Here is a 27,660-nt window from a genome sequence, read left to right on the forward strand (position 1 = left end):
AATTTATATTTCGGAACTTCAATCTAAACCATAAAAGAATTACTACAGAAAAAGCACATAATCAACCATAAATATTAAAAATTCTTCGATCAAAAACGTTTCATTTAGGCATAAAAAACTGTAGTTATACATAGATTAAATAAACAATATTTTACTTTAAATATTCATCTTTTACAAAACATCAAAAACCTTGATAACGTATGATTAATTTAAAACTTTCACAATCTCAGGTTTATAAGGTAATAAATAGCGTAAATCTTACCACATTGATCCTGGGAGGAATACTTATTTGAACGGAAATAACTTTAATCAAGGGACAGACATGTGTCTGAGCCCGCTCATTGACCAAAACTGTGTTAAAAATGAACGCTTTTATTATGAAACCGGCTACTATACATAAACTAGCTTCTGCGCAGAATCTTCCAGAATACAGCAACAGACACACACAGTACGCTCCCCAGGGGCGATACAGATCTTCACAGGGGCAACTTGACTTAAACATTGGTCGTGAGATGGCTCGTGAAACACCTCAGGCACACTGCCTGAATGACTGCTTTTGCCTGTAACAAACTAAATCTTTGTCACTTGTCAGATTTTGATAAAATTTATCTTTTTGGAAAGCCTATGACATTAGGAAATGGATTGCACAAGTTTTGCGAAAAAAAAAATGCAAATTTTTTGCAAACAACCTGTTAAAGGAAATTTGCACATTTTTAGTTTTTCTTTTAAAATTTTGCAAAATTTTTTGCATATTTGAAATGGTATGGTCAAGGGCTTTTGAAAAATGTTTAATTTTTCATTTTTTGGACAAATTTTTTTTGCCAACATTTATACTTTATAACTGGATTTTGCGATTAAAAAATCAATTTTTGCAAATTTGCAAATTTTTTTGCAGATTCTGAAAGTAGAGCACAGGAGCTTTCTAATGATGTATCATTTTTAATATTTGGACATAAAACATGGGATTTAGAGGGGGGGGAGTCAAATTGACCCCCCTCCCCCCCAGCATATCCTGGTTTTCAAGTACCCCAGCAGGGATATGGTTAAACATAAAACTTAATGTTTATGACTATTGTCTATTTTTAAAGATTATGCATTTCCTATTCAAAGAATCCTTAAATATCCCTGAATACAGATGTCTCCTGATTGGTCTTGTACAGTACTTGTATACACAATAGAACATGCTGTGGAAAATATCGCAAATTATAGGTGTTAAAAACTAAAAATGTGCAAATTTCCTTTGACAGGTTGTTTGCAAAAAATTTGCAATTTTTTTTTCGCAAAACTTGTGCAATCCGTTTCCTTATGTCATAGGCTTTCCAAAAAGCTAAATTTTATCAAAATCTGACAAGTGAAAATGGGTCAAAACAAAGATTTAGTTTGCTACAGGCAAAAACAGTCATTCAGGCAGTGTGCCTGAGGACTCAGGCAGTTAGTATTAAAGCCCGGTTTTAGGCCTAAAGGGAGGGCTTTGGGTATGTAAAAAAACTACAGGGGGGGGCAAATTGACCCCCCCCCCCCAGCGGGAATAGGGTTAATCTCTAATCTCTGGTCTATCTTTACATATTTCCGAACTACGTTGATTAATAAATTTTATAAACAAGGTCTTTTGATTGAAAAATTATTCATGAACTTAAGAAACTTTTGTTAAAAGCTAAATGGTATGATTGCTCTATCAGTGAGACATGAATGGAATGGGATTGGGAGGGATGGGATTTGGATGGGATATGATAGGGAAAGATGGGATAGGGAGTAATGGTATAGGGAGGGATGGGATGGGGAAGGATGGGAGAGACATCCCACCCACACCCTTGAAGCTAAATCTGAAAGGCAACTACCCTCACTACCACAACTACTGTCTGTTTTTGAGAGAACCCATCCCCACCCTTGAAGCTTAATCTGAATAGCAGCTATACCTTACTGCCCCAACTATCGTCTGTTTTAGAGAGACCCTACCCCCACCCTTGAAGCTAAATCTGATTGGCAACAACTCACTACCCCAGCTACAGTCTGTTTCCATTCCCACCCTTTAAGCTAATTCTGAATAGCAACTACCCTTACTCCCCAACTATGGTCTGTTTTTAGAGAGACCCCACCCCCACCCTTGAAGCTGAATCTGAATAGCAACTATCCTAACTACGCCAACTACCATCTGTTTTTAGAGAGACCCCCCACCCCCACCCTTGAAGTTGAATCTGAATGGCAACTATCCTTACTACCCCAACTACCATCTGTTTTTAGAGAGACCCCCCACCCCCACCCTTGAAGTTGAATCTGAATGGCAACTATCCTTACTACCCCAACTACCATCTGTTTTTAGAGAGAACCCGCCCACATCCTTGAAGCTAAATCTGAATAGCAACTACCCTCACTACCCAAACTATCGTCTGTTTTTAGAGAGATCCCACCCACACCCTTGAAGCTGAATCTGAATGGCAACTATCCTTACTACCCCAACTACCGTCTGTTTTTAGAGAGACCCCCCACCCCCACCCTTGAAGTTGAATCTGAATGGCAACTATCCTTACTACCCCAACTACCATCTGTTTTTAGAGAGAACCCGCCCACATCCTTGAAGCTAAATCTGATTGGCAACTACCCTCACTACCCCAACTACTGTCTGTTTTAAAGAGACCCCACCCCCACCCTTTAAGTTGAATCTAAATGGCAACTACCCTCACTACCCCAACTACCGTCTGATATTTGAGAGAACCTGCCGCCACCCCTGGAAGCAGAATCTGAATGGCAACTACTCTCACTACTAGCAAGCTTCAGTCTTTAACATGGGTTTTTATATGAGCAAAGTATACAATATGGGTACCGATTCCCACTTGTTTTAGGATTGTTTCTGGCATTTATAGCATTCTCCTACCTCTATAACCCTCACTACCCACCATCTGAAGGGTGCATAGTTTGTAGTCAAAAAACGTGGTTTTTTATCCGTTTACTCGTGGTATTGGCTCCAGATCACCAAGAGAAACAGAGTTAGGGGGCACCTGTTTCCTTTTGCAGTGTTGCACCCATATGGCTACGTGTCCAGTTGCTAAACAATTTCTTTGTTTAAATAACCCAAGCACCTGCTTGGGAACGCTAATTTTATAATCCCTAAGTATATGTAACGTTAGCTTGGGAACCAGCATTGCCCAGGGTATCCATGATAACTCCAACCGTTTACCCGCGCTTCTTCAGAAAGTACGATTTTACCTTTTCCCCTATAGTCGAACAAACTCAATGTAGAATCTTAAAACAAGGCTAAGAACATTCCCGTGGTTTTCATGAGGTTATCAATTAAATTTGTGTTATGATCTGATCGAAAAAACAAACAGACAAATAGAGATTACAACTTTATAAATATTGATTTGAGTAATTTTTATAATTTTAAGCTTTTCCCACAAAAGATTATCCTTTCAAGGTCTGTTGTTTTTCATGTTTTGTCTTTCAGCATTTGAAAGAAAACAATAGTTTTCAATAAAATATTTTGTATAACTCTTTTTTTAACAATAAAAGCATGTTACTTAATGAAAGATATAAATTATTGGTTTCATGGTTTGCACGTCAATGATTTTACTTATTATTATTGTAATTCTGTTTGTTTAGTATAGATATATGTATAAACATACATCTTTTAATTCTATATAGATATAAATACATAATACAATGTGTGTAAAAAACCGTGATTTGTGCCATCTTGTGCAAACTATAATACTTTAATTATTTTTATTTTTAATTATAATTATTTTTATTTTATTATACACATTTTCCTGTTTTAGCCATTTAAAGTCTGTATACTCTGTACAACTCCCCCTAGCATTCTTAACCATATTATTGCTGCTAGAGATGAGCATTAACCATATTACTGCTGCTAGAGATGAGCATTAACCATATTATTGCTGCTAGAGATGGGCATTAACCATATTACTGCTGCTAGAGATGAGCATTAACCATATTATTGCTGCTAGAGATGGGCATTAACCAAATTACTGCTGCTAGAGATGGGCATTAACCAAATTACTGCTGCTAGAGATGGGCATTAACCATATTATTGCTGATAGAGATGGGCATTAACCATATTACTGCTGCTAGAGATGGGCATAAACCAAATTACTGCTGCTAGAGATGGGCATTAACCATATTATTGCTGATAGAGATGGACATTAACCATATTACTGCTGCTATAGATGGGCATAAACCAAATTACTGCTGCTAGAGATGGGCATTAACCATATTACTGCTGCTAGAGATGGGCATTAACCATATTACTGCTGCTAGAGATGGGCATTAACCATATTAATGCTGATAGAGATGGGCATTAACCATATTACTGCTGCTAGAGATGGGCATAAACCAAATTACTGCTGCTAGAGATGGGCATTAACCATATTACTGCTGCAAGAGATGGGCATTAACCATATTACTGCTGCTAGAGATGGGCATCAACCATTTTACTGCAGCTAAAGATGGGCATTAACCATATTACTGCTGCTAGAGATGGGCATTAACGATATTACTGCTGCTAGAGATGGGCATAAACCATATTGCTGCTGCTAGAGATGGGCATTAACCATATTACTGCTGCTAGAGATGGGCATTAGCCATATTTTTGCTGCTAGATATGTGCATTAACCATATTATTGCTGCTAAAGATGGGCATCAACCATATTACTGCTGCTAGATATGGGCATTAACCATATTATTGCTGCTAGAGATGGGCATTAACCATATTATTGCTGCTAAATATGGGCATTGTTTTTGTGAACGATGTTGTTGGACGAACGACTTGCATCTTTCAGACAGATGAAAAAACGAAAAAAAAATTTTAAACATTTGATTTAAAATTGATGGAACGATCATGAAAGATCGAACAGTATTTCTAAAAGATAAAAAAATAACAGAACGAACGATTTTAAAGCAAGCTTTTGAAAAAACGTTATTTTTTTCTGTAAGAAGTATTTCATTGAACATACAAGTATTTGTGCGGGATTTTCGCATTTTTTGTTTCTCGAAAATTCCGAACTTTTGCTCGAAAAAACGGAAATTTCCGTGATTTTTTATCCACATAAGAAATGCGCAAAATTGCGGAATAAAAAATGTGCGCACAAAATGCAGATGTTTTTTTTCCATTTCCCTAGAAACCCAATACTAGTGTAGAGCAATATTAGTTGCATAAAAATTAAAACATTTCTAAAACATATTGCAGCAAAAATGTATCATGACACTTTTTTTACTCACCATTTTTATATAAAGGGTGAGTTATAATAACAGTAACCATTTCAATGATCTATTTTTATTGCATTGAAGTGTGCACAGCACAAATAAATAAACAAAAATAACAATAGAAAAAATATTAAATAATTAAACTAGTGTAACAGTGGGCGAGTTTTGTTGATCTTTTACGATCAGCAATTCAAGGATTTTTTGGATCGCTGAGATCATAGCTACCAAGGGGAATCATGCCCCCTTTCCCCCCCCCCCCCCATCTTTAACCCTACGGTTGGACTTTAGAGTCCTATTTTGAATCCTAACGGATTTATTTGAGTTTGCATTTGGATTCTATAAATAACCCAAGCGACGCCGAATTTTCCGTTATCTTGAAGACCCAAGCGTTGGGGAGGGGGCGGAACAACCCCTGGGTAGCTAGGGTTAAATGCGATCCTAGGATGGAGCAAAATCGAAGGGGGACAGGCAGTTGTGATTCAGCTCCCTTGAATTAAGGTTCCCTTGAAGAATTCCCCTATTTGATGAAACTAATTTGATTATCAATATTTAATTTGTATAAGTGAAACGATGAAAATGAGAATGTAAAATGTCTCCTGTTAATAGAACTGATTAGATTCATAACATTTAGTTTGTATTAGTATCGTTCGATTTAAAGTTTGTATCTTTTGTATATAAATATATTGTAAGAAAAACCGACTCGTTGAATATTTGGGAAACTCAGTGCATTGCTTTATTGATTTTTATTCATATACTATACTAGTACTGCTTTTAAAGAATAAATAACAACATACAAAATGCCCTTAGCAAATTATCAACATTTGAAATCACAAAATAATAACTATTTAATTAAATAGCACATTAGATGAATAATGTTTCTTAAAGATTCATTATTTGACGAATAGAAAACTATGTATTTGTGGTTAACAGTTATAAAATCAGTTAGGTGAGACTATTGGTAACAGTGTGAATGGCTTGACTAGAGGTGAAGAGCGAACATAGTGATTAAAAAAAAGTTCTAAATTAAGTTTTCTTTATTACAGCCGCTTAAGATTTAGAATATATGGCATAAATATTGCTTATTATTCCATAAGAGGGGCAGGTCGACATAATATCAGGCGACCCTGTCAAATAAAGACTTCAATTCTGACAATTTCTTTCTTTATTTTCGCTGCATAAATGTGCAATTGTCACTTTAAAAAAGAAACCACCAAGATGAAAGTATCAATATCAGGGTTATTTGATTTTGATTATTTTGTTAGACAAGAGTTTAAAAGGGATCCTTTGTGAATTGCAACATTCCCCTCTTGAACTAGTGGTTATTTGAAATAACAACAACAGTCTCTTTAAGCTTAAATATGTTGCATACAGTGTCTAGAAAGAGAGTGTCCTGTTGAAAATCGTGACTCTTCCCTTTAAACCATAGTAATCTGTTGATCTAAGAACTATGGTAAGGAATCCAGCCATTGTATTCAATAGTATTGGGGTCAACACGAGCTGTGGGAGGAGGCACTGGGAGTCCATTGTAGGACAGGGGGAGGCCGCTTCTTGGAACATAATGAGGTTTTTGAGGACTCTTGTAATTTGTTTGTGGTCTTTGAAGGTATCTTGAGGGCGAGGGATCAGAGGGGCGGGGAGGGTATCTTGATGGTGAAGGATTGGAGGGGCCGGGTGGGTATCTTGAAGGTGAAGGTTTAGAGGGTGTGGGGGCAGGGGCTCCAGGTTTAGGTTTAGGAGGATTGAATATTAACTAAAAATAGCAGTTTCAGAATTATTTTAAAACTTTGTTTAAGATAGGAAGATACTGATCACGCGCCGGCACCACATTATTATATCTTTGCAATCTGATAATGTAGACATATGATATTTAAAACTTTTACTCTGGAAGATTAAAAAGATAAGGTATAATAGGTTTACACCATCAGGTTGAATTCATATTAAAATTAGAAAATTAGCGATTGATGACAATGATCAGTCTTCTGATTTGTAAATGGTTAAATTATGGTTTACATACCTTTACAAGCTAGATATATATTTTCTTAGATATCTATAGACAAATTAAAATCTCGGATGATTGGGGCACTAAAACACCCCTTGTTATCAGTAAAGTATTCTATTTTCATTTTTAAAGACAAACAGACAAATTATTTAGTTTTAAAAAAGTTTTAATTGTTATTAAAACTGGTAAACAAAGGGTGCCTAGTTAACGACTTCAATTGCAATACTTGTAAATCACGCAATGTCTTCATAAATAAAAATATGATGAAAAGTTGTGTTTTAACAGTTATTGAAATTATTAAAAATTACTAAAAGTTACATAAATTAACTAAAAATTAATAAAGCGTACTAAAATTACTAAAAACTACTTAAACTTTCTGAAATTACTTAAAATTACTACATATTTCTCAAAATTACTTAAAATCACTAAGAACTAATAAAAAATATCAAAAACAATAAAAATTATTTAACCCTATAAAGGCTGGGGGGGGGGCGTCTCACGGCCCCCTAGAAAAAGGCCTTTGAGAATAGGTATTAGGTTAAAATGCATGTGCATAGCCCAATATTTCAAAGCCAGCTCATTGAAAAAAAAGCTCAAAGTGTTTCTACATTTCAAGGGCTTTGCAAAAATATAGATTTTAGATCTGATGCTTTAGTCATAAAAAAGATATTGACTATTTCAGATTTTTTTTAACAGATTACCGCCCTGTACCCTACCCTGTGCATAAACAAAATTACAAAAATCCTTTTAATTTTTATTTATTAAAAATAAAAAAATATCACGTTTACAGTTTCAAAAAAGAGAATGCTAGGGCAATAAAACTAGAATGGGGGCGCCAAAGGCCCCCCCCCCCAGCCTGTTTAGGGTTAAGATTATTAAAACTCACTTGAAATCCAATGAGGTTGGTTGGAAGAAAGGGCAGGGGGAAAAGTTGAACAACTAAACAAAATCTTGTAAATGTTTTGCTTTTGTTTGTGTATGTATGAATTAACTATAAAAGGCTGAATGGATTGTGAATGTTAACGTTTTCATTATTCAGAAAAACGATCGTTTCGTTATGAAAATGACGACTAAAAATCAAAAACGAAACAATCGTTTTTAAAAACGATCGTTTTTTTAAAGTCCGTTTTTTAAAAATGGTCGTTTTCAAAACGCTCGGTTTTAAACACGATCGTTTTTCAAAACAATCCTTTTTATAAAATTCGTCGAGACGACCCTTCGTTATCGATCGTTAACGACGACCCCTTCGTTAACGATCGTTAACAAAGAGAGGAAACTGAACTGAAGGGCATCTGTACTTTTCATTGAGTAGTTTTTAAGAAAATATCAAGGAGTTTTACCTCCCCCAATTGTGTGTGTTAATTCACATCACACAGGGAAGGTTTAAGGCCGGTTAAAATTTAAAAGAATAATTTAAGATAAATTTAACCGTTTTTTGAAAATCTAGCAACAAAAAATGTCGGTATTTTTTCAATTTCTTAATTCATAAACATTCAAACAATTGTATGCTATTGTGGATGCAAATAATTCAGCTCTCTCCGAATTCAGATTTCTTTTTTCAAATTTCTTTTCAATAAATTTGTTGTACCTGCTGCACTTGGGAAGGGTATACCCAGAATTGACCTTCTATTTCGGCTCTGCAATTAAAAAGAAAGTTTTGAAAAAATATCAATTTATAAATTATAGCATATGATAAAAGGCAAACAGATATTTTTTTAAATGTTGATTCAAACAGTTCAAAAGAACTGAAAAAGTTATGTGTTAAAGGCAAGTAATTTCTAAATAAAAATGAGGAATATCCCAAATTGTTTTATCTTGAAAAGTAATAAATTATGTCAATTTTCTTTCTACTTTTTCTACAATTTTTTTAAAACTTAAAATTTAACTTTTCTATTTTCAGGTGAAGAAAATATCCCCATTAATAATAAAAGAAAGATACCGTTTAACCACTTTTAACCGTGGATAGTCCCTTTAACCACTTAAAACCCGTAAACGTCCCTTTCCCTTTAACCACTTAAAAACCGTCAATAGCCCCTTTAAACACTTAAACCCCTTTAATAGTCCCTTTAACCAGTGAAAAACCTTTAATAGTCCCTTTAACCACTTAAAAACCGTCAATAGTCCCTTTAAACACTTAAAACCCGTGAATAGTCCCTTTAACCAGTTAAAAACCATGAAAGTCCCTTTAACCATGCATCACCTGAGGTATTGAGGATTCCAAGAAATCTAAGTCTCCAACTAGAATTAAAGGAAATATTAAAATGTATAAAATATGATTTTATTTTTTAAATTTATCACATTATACCTTTCTCTGAACTTTCTTGACTAATTTCATCTTTGTTTAATGATCTTATATTTCTGAGATTCGTGGTTCTTGAATCAATTAACCTAAAACAAAAATAAAAAAGCTTATTTATTAATTATAAATACGTTTTATGAAAGGACGTCTTCTGTCACTTTTTATGAACAATCAACATTTTACCCAAGGTTTACCCTTATTTAAAGGCTGAGGGGTCCCAATCTATCTACGTCCGCCCCCCATGGAAAAAAATCTTTAAGTTAAGGGAAAGGCTTCCAATGCTTGTTTATTTAGTCAATTATTTCTTGGAGAGGGGGGGGGGNCAGTACAACAAAATGGCCGTTTTACACTTTTTTCTAGTAAATTCCCCTCTAATATATATTCTATTCTTTATGTTTATATCAGTCAATGTTGTAATATTTTTTAGATTATACGAATTGTAAAAAGTTATATGCTTGTTTTCTTTTGAAAACGACAATTAAAGCTAGGTTTTGTTTTTACATAAGAAAAATATGAACTTTTCACAAAGTTAAGAACTCAGGAAATTCAAGTCCACATGACGTGTCAATTTTATCAAATGTTTGTGTACATTCTTTTCGAGGGCGTATAGAAAAGTAAATCTAGGGGGGGGGCAAAAATTTTTTTGCCGACCAACCCCCCACCCCGCCCTAAGAGTTTGAACTGTAAAAACATTTGGCTTCTTGGATACTTTAAAAGTACACATACAGTCCAATTACCTTACAACTACTACTTTATCTCTCCTTCAAACAAAAATATCAAAAAACAGCAAACTAATGATTTTATGTTCTTCAGTTTCAGATTTTAAAAGTGTGACAGCTCTGAGGGGGTCACTGCCCCCTTGCCCCTCCCTCTGTAAACGCCCTTGTTTCTTGTCTTGATGCTATTTTTTTATATGGATCTAATAAATTTTTATACAAAACATTATTAAAAAATGAATGATAATATCAAATAAATTTTCATTTCGAATGAAATAAATATTCTAGAAATACACAAAAAAAGTTTGCAGAAAATCTGGTAATTAATTAAACTTTTTAGCACATAGTCAGCTAATTTAACATTAAAGCACGATGATTACCCTGTAATAAATATTACCAAGAATTGAATAAAAAGAACTGAAAAGTTTGATAGAAATATTAAGAAAAGTTGTGTTGAAATATTTATCACTGATGCTACCGGTGTGTGTTCCAATATACGACTACCAATATTTATAATAAATTCTAGAGTTTTAAACTCATAGAAACCAGCTTTTAGTCTGGTTAATACATGACTCTGGGGGGGGGGGGGGGGGCCGGTTGGTGGTGCTAGAGCAGCCAAGTTTTAAACAATCAAAAAAGAAGAAAAAACTATTTTTAAATGTTGCCGTCTTAAAATCACTTTATCTTACATACAGGATGATGGTGGAAACCTTTGATATTTCAAGTTTAGATTATTTAATCCAACAGAATTCATAGTTTGAAATAACATTACATTACATTACATAAGGAAAAGAAAATAAAAGAAAAAATTTTTTTGTAAAGAAATTTAGTTTTTGGTTGCAGAACTACAAAATAAATTAATTAGTGCAATTCTAGTTGGTATTGATCATGAACCAAGCCTTCAAAAATATTGTAATTAATTATGAACTTTTTTATGCAGATTGAAATTTTCTATAAATCCTATCACGATTGGACTCCCCCCCCCCCCCGTTATAGTACAGAAGGGGAGTGTGATTCATACGAATATTTAAAGGGACTGTAAAGGAAAAATGAAAGGGGTATAGAAGACATCTATATTATGTTCCTGTTTTGAGAAATTGATATAAAATTGTGTCAAAATTATTCCAAAACGGACATATATGTCAGATTTCGTATAAAAGTTGAAGCATTAAACGGATCATATTCAACAATTAAGCAACCAATCTAAAAACGATTATATCCCACAGAGCCTGAAAAACCCAGGTTTGCTCATATTATATTTTTTATTTTTATTTTGCATTCTTAATAGATATATTTGATAATATTTTTAAATATATTCCAACTTTTATAAAATCTGACATATGTTCATTTTGGTATAATTTTGACACAGTTTTATGTCAATTTCTAGAAACTGGAACATAAGATTGATGTCTTATAGGTATCGTTCAAAACCTAAAAATCTCAGGTTTAATCCTATACCCCCTTTCATTTTTCCTTTACAGTCCCTTTAAGGCAAGTTCAATTTTTAGATTTTAGAGCCCTAACCCCTTAAGTATTTGAGTTGATGGGGTGGTTCCAAAAAACTTGCAAGGCTTTCGATCCAAATCGATTTTATACAAAAAGCTCAAATAAAAAAATTGTGTTGGCTAGTTTCGAATCTTTGGATTCCATCCCACACATATCTAGAAAGCTATGAAAATTATGCATGTTTTCAGTTTAGAACTACAACGCAGTTTTAATCTAGATTTAGTTTGAAAGGGACAATTTGCAAAATTTTAATTACATTTTGCGTTTTAAAACATTTCTTTTCATGTATGACAGTGGAAAAGTAAAAAGGTTCGAGCATTGTACATTGTAGAACAAGACATTTTAACTCATTAAGAAAAAACGGTTAAAAAATATTTTTAATCATATCATAATAACCAAAATCAGATACATATTTCTCATGTAGATTTAATAATACCTGGCAAAAAGAAATATCCTGTTGGAAACTCAAACTCCAACAGGGCGTAAAAAATTCTCAAACAGACAATAATCTCTTTTTATCAATTCATCTAATTACCTTGAAAAATTGTAAAGTGTCAGGAAGTAAGAAGTAAAGTTGATTGACATATTCATGACATATTCCTGAATTGCAGGTCTTACTACTTCATTATTAAACAGTTTTTTTAGTTCTTAATGTAAAAAATATGTAAATATTATTTCCGGGTTTTAAAAGAACTAAAATATTAATTGTTTCAAAGTCCAATCTTTATATTTTTCTTGAATTTAGCATGGTATTAAAATGGCTTCTTACATTTTTCTTTTATCGTAAGCATATTGTAATTTGCAGGGTAAAGTTTCCAACAAAATTTTCGTTGTACGAAATTTGGGAAACTGGGCGTTTTTTTGTCCTAGCACTCTCATTTTTGACACTATCACCGTGTAATTTTGTGACTTTTAATGAATAGTAATTGAAAGGATTTTTGTTAAAAAAATATTTTTTTTTAATTTATAGGGTAGTATACAGGGCGGAAAAAAAGTCCGGTCTTTGAAATAAAAAATCTAAAATATCCCATAATTTTTTTGTGACTTAAGCTACAAATCTAAAAATTATATATTTGAAAAGCCCATGCAAAATTTATGTAGAAACATGTGTCACACGTACTTTGATGTTTGTTTAAAACAAAAAAACTATTTTTTCATTTTTTTACTCTTTTTTAGGCATTTTTTCCACCGTCCCTAGCACCCAAACTATTAAAGTTATCCGTCTAATTTTTTTTCTTCGAGCTAGCAATGAAAAGTTGGGCGATGAACATGCAATTCAACCCTATACCTATTCTATAAGGCCTATTTATAGGGGGTGGGGATATACATAGATTCAGACCCCCCCCAGCCTTTATAGGGTTAATAGATAAAGAAAACTAGCAACTAATATCCGGAAAACAATTGCTTCTCAAATACAAGTAAAATCAATTATATTTCATTAAAAATACAATAAAGTATTATGAAAAACATAATTGAACTCGTATGAACCTAACGGATACATTTTTAACCTTAAAAATCTGAGCAAGTTTTTTTCATTGCAGTTGAATTATAATTATAATTTTAAGTAGGTTTGAAATTCGCAAAATTGTTTATTGAAAATTTCGCGAAAACAAATTCTTAGCGAAAGTTAGAAAATTTTCTCGAGAACTTCAGACCCCCCCCCCAGTCTTATAGGGTTAACCTTTTAGTATTTGCTCTCAAGCAAACTTAAACCTTTCATTACCAGGGCCGGACGGACACCTCTTAATTCTTTCTTGATTAGAAAAAGCCTTTACGATCGGTATGTCGTTGTACAATACTTTCATTTTTCATATTCTATTTTTATAATTTCCTTTTGTATTCATTTTTCCTTATTCTCATTTTTTATGATTTTTATTTTATTTTTGAACTTTTTCATCCTCTTTGCGTTTATAAATTCTTTACCGTAAAAACATCCATTGTCTAAAGTTTTAATCTAATTATCTTTCAAACATTCTTTTCTTGTTTCATCTCCGACTCCGTCTTCACAATATTTTTTTTACTAAATCAGCTGTCCACAAAAAACTAACTAAAAAACAATTAGATACATTTTTTCCACAAATGGTTGATTCTTTTAATAGTTTTTCGGAATTTTTGTTATATTCTATTGTATTTTTTATTAATCTTTTCGTCTTCCATCTTACTCTATTATGATGCCCTTTGAGCTATATCATAGAAAATTTAAATTATTATTTTTTAGAAAATAAAACTTACTTGTTTCTGATTTATTAAAATACAACCAATTCTTAAAATAATATTAAAAAGTATTTTAAAAAGTTTCTTACAGATTCATTTTGTTTCTGGGCACACTTTGTAACACATGTGTAATTAAAGTTACTTTTTCTGTCCAGTTTTTTCCGCAATTTACCGCCCTGTAAACTAAACGTACTTAAGAACATCGTTAATGTTACATCGTCTATACGCAACATCCCTCTACTGAACTTCTGACCTACTTACTTTCCGACCTACTGCAATATCGACCCAACGCCAGCTGTTTATTTTTGTATAATTTGAGGGTTAGGTTAGGTTAAGACAATTTTTGGGCCGAGCGTTACGGCTAGGACAGGCTAGGGGGCCGTGCACCGCTGCTAGGACAGGCTGGGGGCCGGGCGCTGCGGCCAAAAGTTCATCTAGCCGCTGTAAGACCACGTGCGAGTAGGTCAAATGTGAAGTATAGCGGATTTGGCGTAGGTCGATAGATTCACCATCATCTAAACCATCTTGAAACACCTAAAATGTGAATTTGCACATTTTAATTCTTTTATTTGAAACTGTTGACAATGATTTTGTAAATTCAAATCTGTAATTCTAAAAATTGTATTTTTCAATTTTTTCGTTTAATTCTTTCCAAAAAAGCCATTCTCGGTTAAAGTAGCAAAGTTTTATGCAGAGCTAGGTGGAGGGGAGGGACAATGGGACATATGAAGGGTAGGAGTGGGACAGGGGGGGAGTTTCGGATGAGGGGTAAAGGGGGAGGGAAAGAGAAGGAGGGAGGGGAGATGTTGAGGCGCTACTGCGTGACAATTAATATTGAGTTATATTGATAAGATGAAACTAGTTTAATGAGTGACATGAGTATCCTGTTATACAATCAGATAAACATGTTTAAATAACAATTTATTGACGGATTAATTTATTTATTGCTTAGTTTGCAACATTTTATCGAAACCAGTGTTGCTTAACGTTTCCTGTTTCAAATCAAATTCAACGGGATTTTAAGAATGAAAATGGAAATCAATGGAATAATTTGACATGTTGGCTTCTAGGGGGTTGGACGTCTATTTTCGATATTAACTTTTAATAGTCAGTGGCATTTTCTCATCTTAAATTATCAAAGAATTACAGCAAATGTTTGCAAATTTATAGATATTTTTCTTCAATAATTTACCCCCTATTCGATTAAGGAAAAAAAGATGAAATCGCAATAATAATTTTTAAGATTTATTTGATCTGCGACAATACAATTCTCAATGTTACTGATTTATTCATGATGTGATGAAAGTAAATAAGCTCCAGGCAAAATACTGGAACAACATATTAGGTTTAATTAAACTTTGCCTAGAAAATAATAAAGGAACAGAGTTACATTTATGCAGTGTGGCCAGGAAACAGCGAAATGATTTTCTTCTTTTTTCAGTTGCGAATTTTAGATTAACAAATTCAAGATGGAATTTCTTGATAAAATGAAAGAATATAAAAGACAATTATTCCAAATTCAAAATAGCATTTTTTGAAACTATGAAAGAATAGAAAAGACAAATATTCCAAATTGAAAATAGCATTTCTTTAAAAAATGAAAGAAAAGAAAAGACAATTATTCCAAATTGAAAATAGCATTTCTTGAAAAAATAAAAAAAAAATAAAAAAAAATTATTCCAAATTCAAACTGGCATTTCTTGATAAAATGAAAGAATAGAAAAGACAATTAATCCAAATTGAAAATAGCATTTCTTAATTAAATGAAAGAATAGAAAAGACAATTATTCCAAATTGAAAATAGCATTTCTTGAAAAAAAGAAAAAATAGAAAAGATAATTATTTCAAATTCCAAATGACGCAGTGTTTAGGTTTCCGCCTCATTACACTAGTTCAGGTTTTAAGTTTACCCAAATATAATGACACTGTAGAGACAAATAAAAACTTTTTAAAAATATAGATCAACAGTTCAAGTTAAAATCTGTTACAAATAACGATGAATTGACCGAGACAAGTTAACAGATCTAGGGAACTATATGAATGTGAAAACCAAGACAATTATTAGTTGTCTCTAAAGTCTAATCTATTGTTGGTAACCCTGTACATCACCGCCTTGTTTCTAATAAAATCTATTATTTCTAAAGCAGTTAACCCTGGTTCAATCCCAAGCAAGAAATCTATATGCCATGTGCTCTAGATTTAATTTTTCCTCAAATAAATCATTTCAAGTATCTACTCCAAATCTGATTCTTGATTACAGATTCTAAATTTTGATTCACAGAGAATGGGAACAAATCATCTTTTATTCGTTCATTGGAGAACACAAGCTTTTCATTGGAGACAGAGAGCTTTTTTATTGGACACTCTCTTATTTTAATAAGTTACCCCTTTTTTATCTGATAGCTCCAATGATAAGAGCTCTCTGAGTCTCCAATAAAAAGCTTGAGATTTTCAATGAAAATCTGAGGGTCTCCGTTGAAAATTATTGGGGACTTGGGGTCTCCAACGAAACCTTATTGTTCTAATAAAATCGTGCGGGAATTCCACCCTCCCAAATTTTTTTGGGAAGTCATCTTAAATTTTCATTTATATTGCAATTCTTGTGTAAAGTCACTTTACATTTTCATTGATTCTTGTGTAAAGTAACTTTACATTTTCATTGATTCTTGTGGAAAGTAACTTTACATTTAATTTGTATTGCAGTTCTTGTGTAAGTTTACTTCACATGAATTTCATTTTTATTGCAATTCTTGTGTAAAGTTACTTGCGCGCAATTAAATTAACTTGTGCAAAATGGCTCGCAATTGCGCGCAAGTAAAATCCACTTGCGTTGGAAACCCTAACTTGACAATTTCATTTATATTGCAATTCTTGTGTAAATTTACTTTACAATTTCATTTATATTGCAGTTCTTGTGTAAAGTTACTTTACAGTTTCATTTATATTGCATTTCTTGTGTAAAGTTACTTTACAGTTTACAGTTCCGTTTTATTGCAGTTCTTGTAAAAAGTTACTTTACAGTTTACAGTTTCATTTATATTGCAGTTCTTGTGTAAAGTTACTTAAAAATTTTAATTTATATTGCAGTTCTTGTGTAATATTACTTCACAGTTTTATTTATATTGCAATTCTTCTGTAAAGTTACTTCACAGTTTCGTTTATATTGCAGTTCTTGTTTAAAATTACTTCACAGTTTCATTTATATTGCAATTCTTGAGTAAAGTTATTTCACAGTTTTATTTATATTGCAGTTCTTGTGCAAACTTACTTCACAGTTTCAATTATATTGCAGTTCTTGTGTAAACTTACTTCACAGTTTCATTTGTATTGCAATTCTTGTGGGAAGTTAATTTACAAATTTCATTGGTGAATGCATGAAATATTTTGCGGATTCATGCATAAGAAACAGAAAAGGAAAATATCAGAATTCCTCTTTTATTTAAAAAAACGACTTTATATATATTCAAAAATTGTTCGTTCAATAAAATCGTTTGTTCAGTAAAATTGTTCGTTCAATAAAATTCTTTGTTCGTTAAAATCATTCGTTCAGTAAAAAGTTCGTTCAATAAATTTGTTTGTTCAATAAAATCGTTCGTTCAGTAAAATCGTGTGTTAAATAAAATCATTCTTTCGGTAAATTTGTTCGTTTAATAAAATTGTTTGTTCAATAAAAATAGTTCGTTCAATAAAATCGTTCGTTCAGTAAAATCGTTTGCTCAAAAAATCGTGTGTTCAGTAAATTCGTTCATTCTTCAATTAAATCGTTCTTTCAGTTAAAAAAACCATCGTTTGTTCAACAGTTTGTTTGCAAAAAACGATGCCATTTCTAAATGTGACAGTTCCTTTAAAATACAAATCCAAGATTTAAACTTACTTCGGTCTCCTTATTGGCTATTAATAGAATGGAATACATGTTTATCAATTAGAACAAGAAAGTCAGGATTGGCCGGAAATATCATTTTCAATATTTTCCCGGAAGTTTAATCTCGCAGCAACTAACAAATTTAAAAAACTTGTAAATTGAAAACTTGTAAATTGAAAACTTGTATAACTCTTTTTTTAAACCAATTTTACCAATTTGAAATAAAAAATTTGGGGGGAAATTATATTTAACCTTTTTTTTGAAGATATTTTTCACAATTTTTTTTACAGATTTTCAGAAATTACTTTTTCCAAAATAATGTTTAAAAAAAAATTAACCCAACTTAATTTACCTTGGTCTACGTCTAAGTCTTGTTTCAAACTACGACCATTTGATCTAACAGAATTAATAGTTTGAAATATCATCGATCTACATCATTAGGTTGCAAATATATAAGGATTAAACAATTAGAGTTTGTGTCAAGCACTTCCAATATAATCTAATATAAATAAACAGTTGTCTCAAACTCTAATTTTTAAACAGTAAAATTTTAAGACGTTGAATCTGGCAAAATTTATATTTTGAAATATTGATGGTCATACGACTTGCATTGTTAATCGTTTTTTTAAAAAATCGAAAAAAACGATCAAAATCGATTTTGAAAAAGAACCACATTACTTTTAAACTTTGAAAAAATGAAAAACAGATTAGTCAGATTAGTTTATGAATCATGGATATATAATAGATTATGAATGTTGTCTTAAATGTCTTTGCTTTTATCAGGAGAAATAACCTGAATGTTTTCTGACCTCAGAGATTTTGATCTAAGAATTTTCCGACCAAAAAATCCATTTTGTTTTTAAAAATATATAAGTTAACGATGGGTCTTCAAAAATTAAAAATGATATACTTTCGTTAATGAAACGACGAAAAACGACCGCCTCGTTTTCCGATTTTTCTTCGTCGTTTTTAAAACGAAACGATACATCCATATCTACGACATCATGTTACAAATATGTAAGGATTAGAACTTCAGAGTATAAAAAGAGTTATCACCTTTTTTTACTTATAATTAATTATAAAAATTAGAAATTTGGTTTGACATTTTTTGTTGGACATTCTATCCTTATCGTGAAGGTTATGTTCCGGACAAAATATATTCTAAAAGGTCGAGAACCTTCGAGATACAAATAAAATTTTAGTCCAAAAAGTTATCAATATGTGGTGCCAAAATAATAATGTTACCGCTCATTTATTAAATATTTGTGTACTTGTCTTGATGCGAAGGCTATTTCTAGATATTTATAAGTTACTTTAAAAGCAGAATCAATTATAAATTTTAAATGTTATTTATTTTTAAATTTCAAGAAATGTTATTTTTAAAGAAAATCCGGAATCATAGAAACTTTTTAGCACCATGCATAAAATATTGCTAATTTTCCAAGAAGTGACCCCATGAGCAATAAAGCACGCAATAGTTATTAAACTCAAAGTTGATACGTTTGAGTTTATAAGCTTTGTAATAAAAATGTGTTTAAGTAATAAAAATGGAACATGTTTTACCATTTAGCAAAGATCAGGTATTTGCTAGCATAACATCAAAAAATTGAAATTCACCCCCCCCCTTCTTCCCCACGAGTCCATCAATGCGCCTTGCGCGTAAGCTTGATTAAATATTAAATATTCCCGCGCAGATTTATTCCAGTAATATCTGTAACGTGCGTAGAGAAGGCGCGCTCCACACCTCTAGGTTTAAAGAAGTGAAAACATTTTCTCAATTTATTTCATGAAAAACAAATATTTGCATAATTTAAAAAACTAAACTGCCCCTGAAGGGACTGATGTTGAAATATCAAGGAACATTCCAGTCAGAGCTAACCATGCTGATTCACAGCAGTAGTTTCTCTGAGGCTGTCTGATTTAAACCTTTGTTAACGTAGTTTCTCTGAGGCTGTCTAATATAAACCTTTGTTAACGTAGTTTCTCTACTTTGTTAACGTAGTTTCTCTGAGGCTGTCTAATATAAACCTTTGTTAACGTAGTTTCTCTGAGGCTGTCTAATATAAACCTTTGTTAACGTAGTTTCTCTGAGGCTGTCTGATTTAAACTTTGTTAACGTAGTTTCTCTGAGGCTGTCTAATATAAACCTTTGTTAACGTAGTTTCTCTGAGGCTGTTTAATATAAACCTTTGTTAACGTAGTTTCTCTGAGGCTGTCTGATTTAAACTTTGTTAACGTAGTTTCTCTGACGCTGTCTAATTTAAACCTTTGTAAACGTAGTTTTTCTGAGGCTGTCTGATTTAAACTTTGTTAACGTAGTTTCTCTGAGGCTGTCTATTTTAAACCTTTGTTAACGTAGTTTCTCTGAGGCTGTCTAATTGCAAAAGAAACTTCTTAGGCAGGCGTGTTACAGAAAATTATAAGTTAATTTGTTCTTTTATTTCTAATATTTTATGTGAACAAATTAAATGCATAGATGATGTATAGGAATAGATTAGACTAAGGATAGGGAGAAGATTTAAATAAGATAAGGAAATGAACAATAAACTTAGACAGAACAGAAAAGAAAAAAAATACAAAGAGGAATAAACATTAGAAAAAATAAATATACAAGAATTACAAAAGAGGAAGAAGATTAAAAAATGAATATCAAAGAAGAAAGAATAGAAAGTGAAAGCAAAACTAAGGTTAACGTATACAAGAATAAGATAGAAAAGAATACAACAATTACAAAACAGAAAGATAAAGAAAGAAACTAAAATGAGACAAGGAAAATACAAAATTAATAAATAAGAATAAGAAGAGACAAAAACAAAGAAGGATAAGCATAATTAAGATAAAATTAATACAAGATTTTCTAAATGTTCAATTGAAATAGAAGATAAGCACTTTGAAAGCCTACTTATATGAAAAAGAAAAGAAAAGAAAAAAAGAATGAAGAATGAAATTAATGAAAAAAGCTAAAAAAGATAAGTAATAAAAGAATTATTAAATAGTAAGAACAAAAAAAACAATTGAATAAGAAAAATAAATTTAAAAAAAGATACAAAAATAAAGAGAAACACAAACAAAAACAAAAAATAAGAGAAATAAGGGAGAAAAGACCGAAAATGTGTTAAGAACCAAAAATATCAAATAAGAAGCAAATTACAGAGAAAAAGTAGCATGAAGATAAGATAAAAATGAATATAAGATTAGAAAGAGGAAGAAAAGAAATAAAATGAGGTTCAAGGGAAATAAATATCAAATCAGAAAAATGTAGAAACACTTTAAAAAAAATTAACAAAATTAAGATGAATAAAATACAAAATTACTAATTAGGAAGAAACCGATGAGATAAGGTAATAAGATTCAAATCAAAAAGAAAAAGAGAAACAATTAGAAACAAAGAATAAACAAAATTAAGATTAAGAAATACCACAATTATTAAATAGGAAGAGTAAGAGGAAGCAGGATAATGATTAGAGAATAGGAATGCAGTTGTCCACAGAGTGCAACATCTGGTTAGTGGTTACAAATACAGTTTAATTATATAAAATGTTAAATACGGTAGAAAACACATATTTGTGGTTACTCCTTCACATTTTATCGTTTAAAAACGAAACAGCACAAAAAAACATCCTTTTTTACAATAATAAAACAAATTTTTCAGAAATCTGTAATTAAAAATGAAGTTGAGATCTCCTTTTATGCTGACTTGCATTTTTGCATTCGGGTAAACCTTTTTCAACTAATCCAAAATAAATCAGATTAAAAACGATTTTGTTAAAAAAAAATGTCAGTTTAAAGTCACACAATAAATATACTGAGTTTAATATATAATGCTAAAATCCAAAGCTGGAATCAAGTAAGAATTTCCCGCCAAAGAATCAGTTTTAGCAATTATCACTGTCCGCTGGCCCAAATATGTATGCTGAAAACAGTAAGGACAAAATTGATTCTTTGGAATGTGTGCCCCATTTTTGACCAATTTACGTTGTTTTCAAAAAAATGTCTTTTTACATCTTTTTCCCCTTTTTTCCCCTTCTTTCTCCTTTGTTTGAACCACCTGTCTTCATCTTTTAACGTTTTTCTTTTATTTCAAGACATTTGTTTTAATAAATATTCAAGAATTTAGTGGTGAGCTTCTTATTAATAAATGGAATAAAAGGATGAAAAAAGCTACATCAGAAAATTGGGGTTTTTTACTTAAGTTTTATAGATTATGACTTCGACTATTTCCAAGATATAATTTAGAGGAGCGAACTGTTTTTTTGAAGAGTCATGTCAAATTTTGCGGTTTTACACACCATAAGAGTGTTCACAGGAGTACAGGAAATATGCATTAAACTGCATCTTCTTGTAAACCACAGGGGATATTAGTTCCAAAACTAACACTTGACCCATTTCTAACACTGAGTGCTATAAATGGGCTCAATCTGCAAAGTTATCTGTTTCAAGAGTATATATCTTTAAATCCAAGACGAGTAGAACAAAATTACACCATATTATAAAAAATGGCTAAAACTATATATTGAAACAATAAATGTCAATTTTAAACTAATAATAAGGTATAAGAATTAGTATTTGATGATTTTTAATTTCCTTTTAGAACATATCCCTATTTTGAAATAATTACCGGATTTCAGCTAATGTTGCGTTTTCGGAATATATATCCTGGTTTTGAGACAATTACCGGAATTCATATCAATATAAATTTTCAAGTATTTACGCACTTATGAAACAAAACAAGATTATTTGATAAGGTAAAATAAAAACAAACTGAGCTGAAAACTTTACAATGGGATATCCTTAATCCTGATCGGATAATTAATCTGGAGATTAAAAATGAGTGGAGAACAAGCAATATTTAATCTCGAGATTAAGAAAAAGAGTGGATTAAGCCTTAATCCCGATATCCACCATACTAAAGTTTTCAGCTCTGGTCATTTAAAAATAATTACAGCATTTAGAAATCAAAATATTAATATCATTTGCTCTTACAATTTAGATTTAACTAGAAATGCGGGAAACTGTTTGTTTAAAATTCTGAAAAATAAATCATTGATATTCTATAATTAACAGATAAAATGTGTAAACTTAGATTCTAGAAATAATTCAGAAGTTAATTTAGTCTTCATAAGATAATTTTTGTTTTCAGTGATTTATTTTGTAAGTTTAGAAAGTGAGTTTAGTTTTGAATTGTGGATTATTCTCAAAAACTGGAAAATCTATTCTATCTCGAAAACGCGACAATGTTTCAAATTCAGAATATGTTTGAAAATAGAAAACCTGACATTGTCTTGAAAACGGTCAAGAGCTTTAATATAAAAAACTCATACTATAATTTCGATTAAAAAAAGTTTAAAATTGAGAATTGTTGTCCTCGTCATGTTTAATAAATGTTGGTTATAGTTTTTATTATCGCTTTTTGCTCTGTATATGTGCCGGGATCTCAAAAACCCAATCTTTCAATTTGTGTTAGAAATGGGCCAAATGTTAGTTTTGGAACTAATGTCCCCTGAACCATGACAATGCAATGTTTTGCATACTAATTTAAACCACGTTTATTTGTGTGAATTCAACTAACCAGAAGCTGGACAAACAATCCTGTAACTTTGAATTTAAAAAAAGAATATTTTAAACAAAATATTAATTTTGAGAAATTGTCGTAATAATTTCGATTGACTTTAAATTTTTCAAAAGATGGCACGATCAGGCCTTATAAAACCTTTCTGATCAAAAATTCAAAATTTATCGTCGTTTTTTATCTGGAAAGTGTTGAATTCAAACACTTTCCTTAATTTTATCTGTTGCATAAATGCACGTCAGTATTAAAAAGACATTGACAAATATGGTTTGTATCCAATAAACGTCAAAACGGCAGAACCGACCGAGCCCAAATTTTGTGTGGGACCTTGCATGAACCCAGAGAAGGTTTATGGATGCTAAAAATCACAAAAAAGTTTCCAAAAGCTTTTGTGAGATTTTAAAAAATGCCCGAAAAAAAATTTGAAAATCCGCGAACTTTTTTTGTTTGTTTTTTGTTTGTTTATACTGTACGAAGAGAAGATGCCCAAGGACTCACTTTTTCAATAAAGTTTATTCCATTAATTACACAAAACTATAATTCTATTTAGACTATTTAATGCTTAAAGGGAGTGGTCACATAATTTCTATTTTCCCTTTATACAAGAGTGGCATTACCTCCCTATGTTCTTTCTACTATACACATGTTCAAAGGGTACCGTTATGATCAGGGCATGTCATTATATTAATGAAATTATGTTTACTGTTTCTTTAACAGAATTGATAATAATTAAACATGCAAACATTATACCTGGTATAATGTATAGATCTAAATCTGAATGATTGATAGGTTGATCAATCCAGTAGTTGCAGTTCCAGTAGATCCTACAGAAACCAGTCTAGACATACTTGGTAAGGAACTCTCTCATTAAATTAGATCATGATAGCGGTCCCACCGTACTTAATCTAATATATTTGCTTGAAAAAATAATTTTATTAACTGGGAAATTAAAAAAATATTTTTTTTAAAAGAAAAACAGATCAATATATTGTTTAATTTTAGGTTCAACAATATCGGAGGAATCGTTGGTGCCTAAGGTATAAAGAAAAACTTGAATTTACCTTTATTATTTTTATGACTTATCAAATATAAAAGTACAATTTGTTAGTATTATTCTAAAATCTTGATAATTTTGTTTTAAATGCGCAATTTGCGATCAAGAGCTAAAGTGATTAGCTTTCAGCCTATACCCTCTTTCATTTTTCCTTTACAGTCCCTTTTATTTCCAAGGGACTTGACACAAATCTTAGATAGAAAACCTATTTCAAAATTGTATGCCCGAAAGGCAAAAAAAGTTTGGTAAAATCCTTTTGATTGTTTGAAAATCATGTAACACAAGATAAGTTAAAGAAAATCGGATTTTGCTAGATGCTATAGCATCTCATTTTTTTGGAAACTAAGTATGGAAATTAGATAATTATCAAAAAAATTAGCATTTTAGAAAAACAATAAATTCGATTATAATTAGCTAAAGAGTTATATTTTATTAATAAATATGTCTAGAGTCGAAAGAAGAGATCATTTGCTGGTATATTTGGAGGACCATTTACATCTCTTTTAGGTAAAGTTGAAACCGAGTTATGATTTTTTATGATGCACTTTTATATTTACCTTTTTTCAGCTGTTCAATTGTTCCCAATTCCTATTCTTCCAACAAACTTTATCGGAGTACAGGTACATTATTTTATGTACGCATTTAATAATCATGGGCATTAATCCTATCCCTGCTGGGGTACTTGAAAACCAGGATACGCTGGGGGGGGGGGGTCAATTTGACCCCCCCTCTAAATCCGTAAAGATAAATATAACAAATCATACATTTTTGGAAAGCTCTTAAAAAGGCCAATTCAGATTTGATAAAAAATGATTTTGCGAAAAAAATTCGCACAAATTAGCAAAAACATAGATTTTCTGATAATTACATATTTTGCAATGTTTTTGCACAAGTTTTAGATATTTCTATTACATCACTTGTCATACATTTTTGGAAAGCATACAGGCTAGGCATAATATTTCAAATATGTTAACAAATTTATCATTATCCAATAAAAGATTTAGCTTCTGCCAATTTTTTTTTCCAAAACAGTGCAAACATATTGCAGAAATAATTGAAACTAATTTGATTGTAATACTTTTCTTATAATATAGTAGAATGTAGAAACAGGTTTTGAAACTTTTTTGCAAAAACTGCGAAAAAACATTGCAAAAATGCGCAAAAAATGTTGCAAAACTGGTTCAAACAAATATGGTTGATTGAATTTTCTTAGCAGGTTTCCAAAAACATATAACAAACTATTGTTGAGTCAATAAAAGAACTATCAGCTGTAGCGCAAATTCTGTTGCAAAATTTGTGCAAAAATTTTGCGAAAAGAGTTCAAACTTTGATAGATTATTATTCTCCTTTATCTCAGCTTTACAAAAAGCTATAAATCATTAAGATTGGTTAATTTTTCTTAGTATTAAAAGCAAATTTAATTTAGGAGGTAATTTAGGCCTATTTCAGGCAGTAGGCCTGGACCCTCAGGCAGTCATCGAAATATTTCAATTTTTGCTAAAATATGTGAAAAATATATTCAGGAAAAGTCTAGAAATTTCAGCTCTAAAACCCTTATAGTTTTTAAGCAATATCAAAAAAAATCATAGGGGGGCGGGTCAATTTGAAACAGGAATAGGGTTAAGATGACGTAAATGCGTTCAATAACCTTATGATACTTCAGCTGACTGTTAGTCCTCCTGAGCCTGCTGCCAGCCGATCCAGCAGTTTTCAGCAGAAATCCGGGAAACCAATTTTGGTGCCATATCTGAGAAAATCTAGAAATGGCGGGAAAACTGTACACAATATAAATCGCTTCCAGATTACTCAACAGCAACCGTTGAGAAGATCATTTCCCCCTTACCCTCTCAGATATTATCAAACTAACTTTTTATAATTTTTTTGGCTCTGATTGTTTTTGGTCTATTTTTAAGGAGCCATATTTTACATAAGTTTATTTTTTAATTTTTGATGTTTTAGCAGTTATTCAGAATAAAAACCACATACCAAGGACTTCGAAATTCTGATGCTAAAAAAATCACTTAATTATGTTACTCAATTATTTTTTTGGATAAATGTTATACGTTCTAGTCATAGTAAAAATTTGCTGAAAAAATATGTTAAACTTTGATGAAATACATTCTTTTGTCAAATATATATAATAGCTTATGTCTTTTAAGTCCTCTATTAGGAAATATAGAAAAAATTTATGCAGTTGCTTTCCTTAACTGTAATTTTTTTTGGTGAATAAAAAAGTTAAATGGTACAAATACATACACAACATTCGAGTGCATTAAATTTTAAATATTTTTTTCTGACAGAAGTATCCCAAGTGATTTGGTCCTGTCTTATCTTGGAAACTATTTGCTTATATTTTTTTCGGCAAAAGTTTCTCTTAGTATAAATTCGTATTTGATATGAGGGGTCACTCAAAACCATAAACGCTTTTCCTTCATGGGAATGTTGCCACTTGGGAAATTTTCATTTGAGAATGTACATTTTGAAAGTTGCCACTTGGGAAATAAAAAGCAAATAGTTTCCAAGATAAGACAAGACCAAATTACTTATAGAAAAAAAATATTCCAAATTTAATGCACTCGAATGATATGTATGTATAATTAGACCATTTGATGTTTGGTAATTTCCCAAAGGTTTTTCTCAAGCGGCAACTTCCCAAGGGTATTTTCCCAAGTGGCAACTTCCAAAATGTGCAATTTCCCAAGTGGCAACTTCCCAAATGTACATTTTCCCAAAAGACAATTTCTCAAGTGGCAACTTCCCCATGAAGGAAAAGCTAAAACTTCATAAATGTACATTAAATTAAGAAATTGAGTATTTGCAATTTTGATTGTCCAATCCTAATTAAATGTCGTAGACCTTATAAGTCTAAACTATGAATTCTATCAGATCAAATAATCTAAGTTTGAAATATTCAAGGTTTGAAGAATCAGGTTGCAAAGATATAGGGGTTAAAAATCAGAGTTTGTGGTTATGACTTAATTTATTTTTAGCATTAACTATAAGGAGCATGTTCTAAACTTTTGTTTTTGGCAAAACTCATATCTATCTTTGGCATTTGTCATTTTCTTTTGTGCGCAATGCCCCGTAAAATTCCAAAACAGAGAGAGGGGGATTGAATTTTGTAGAACCAGAAAAATAATATCTGTGGGATGCCTGCGTAGAGACTGGCAGCTGGCGGGGTCTTAAATGTAAGACATGTGGCCGCAGCGCTCGGCCCCCTTGCCTGT

General features: G+C 31.5%; 1 protein-coding gene and 1 long non-coding RNA gene across 2 annotated transcripts; one reads left to right on the forward strand and one right to left on the reverse strand.

The window, feature by feature from the left end:
* Window positions 1-5,959: 5,959 nt before the first annotated feature.
* On the reverse strand, window positions 5,960-9,605 carry LOC111705338 (uncharacterized). Its single transcript, XR_002765992.1, has 5 exons — window positions 9,519-9,605; window positions 9,414-9,451; window positions 8,802-8,850; window positions 8,100-8,152; window positions 5,960-6,964 (listed from the first exon to the last, which is right to left on the reverse strand). It is a non-coding gene; the product is annotated as an uncharacterized LOC111705338 (long non-coding RNA).
* An 11,854-nt stretch (window positions 9,606-21,459) lies between these two features.
* Window positions 21,460-26,540, forward strand: LOC111705349 (uncharacterized). The gene is made up of 6 exons (XM_023477856.1): window positions 21,460-21,525; window positions 24,169-24,230; window positions 24,382-24,416; window positions 24,883-24,940; window positions 25,001-25,053; window positions 26,097-26,540. The coding sequence occupies exons 1-6, from the start codon at window positions 21,479-21,481 to the stop codon at window positions 26,307-26,309; spliced, it is 468 nt and encodes a 155-aa protein (XP_023333624.1). The 5' UTR covers window positions 21,460-21,478; the 3' UTR covers window positions 26,310-26,540.
* Window positions 26,541-27,660: the final 1,120 nt, after the last annotated feature.

The sequence above is a fragment of the Eurytemora carolleeae genome, unplaced genomic scaffold (genome assembly GCF_000591075.1).
Source record: "Eurytemora carolleeae unplaced genomic scaffold, Eaff_2.0 scaffold320, whole genome shotgun sequence".
NCBI lineage: Eukaryota > Metazoa > Arthropoda > Copepoda > Calanoida > Temoridae > Eurytemora > Eurytemora carolleeae.

Coding starts and splice junctions, on each gene's coding strand:
- LOC111705349 (XM_023477856.1), top strand. CDS start 21,479: ATGAAGTTGAGATCTCCTTTTATGCTGACTTGCATTTTTGCATTCGG. Junction 24,231..24,381: donor AACCAGTCTAGACATACTTG/GTAAGGAACTCT, acceptor GTTTAATTTTAG/GTTCAACAATATCGGAGGAA. Junction 25,054..26,096: donor CAAACTTTATCGGAGTACAG/GTACATTATTTT, acceptor ATGATACTTCAG/CTGACTGTTAGTCCTCCTGA.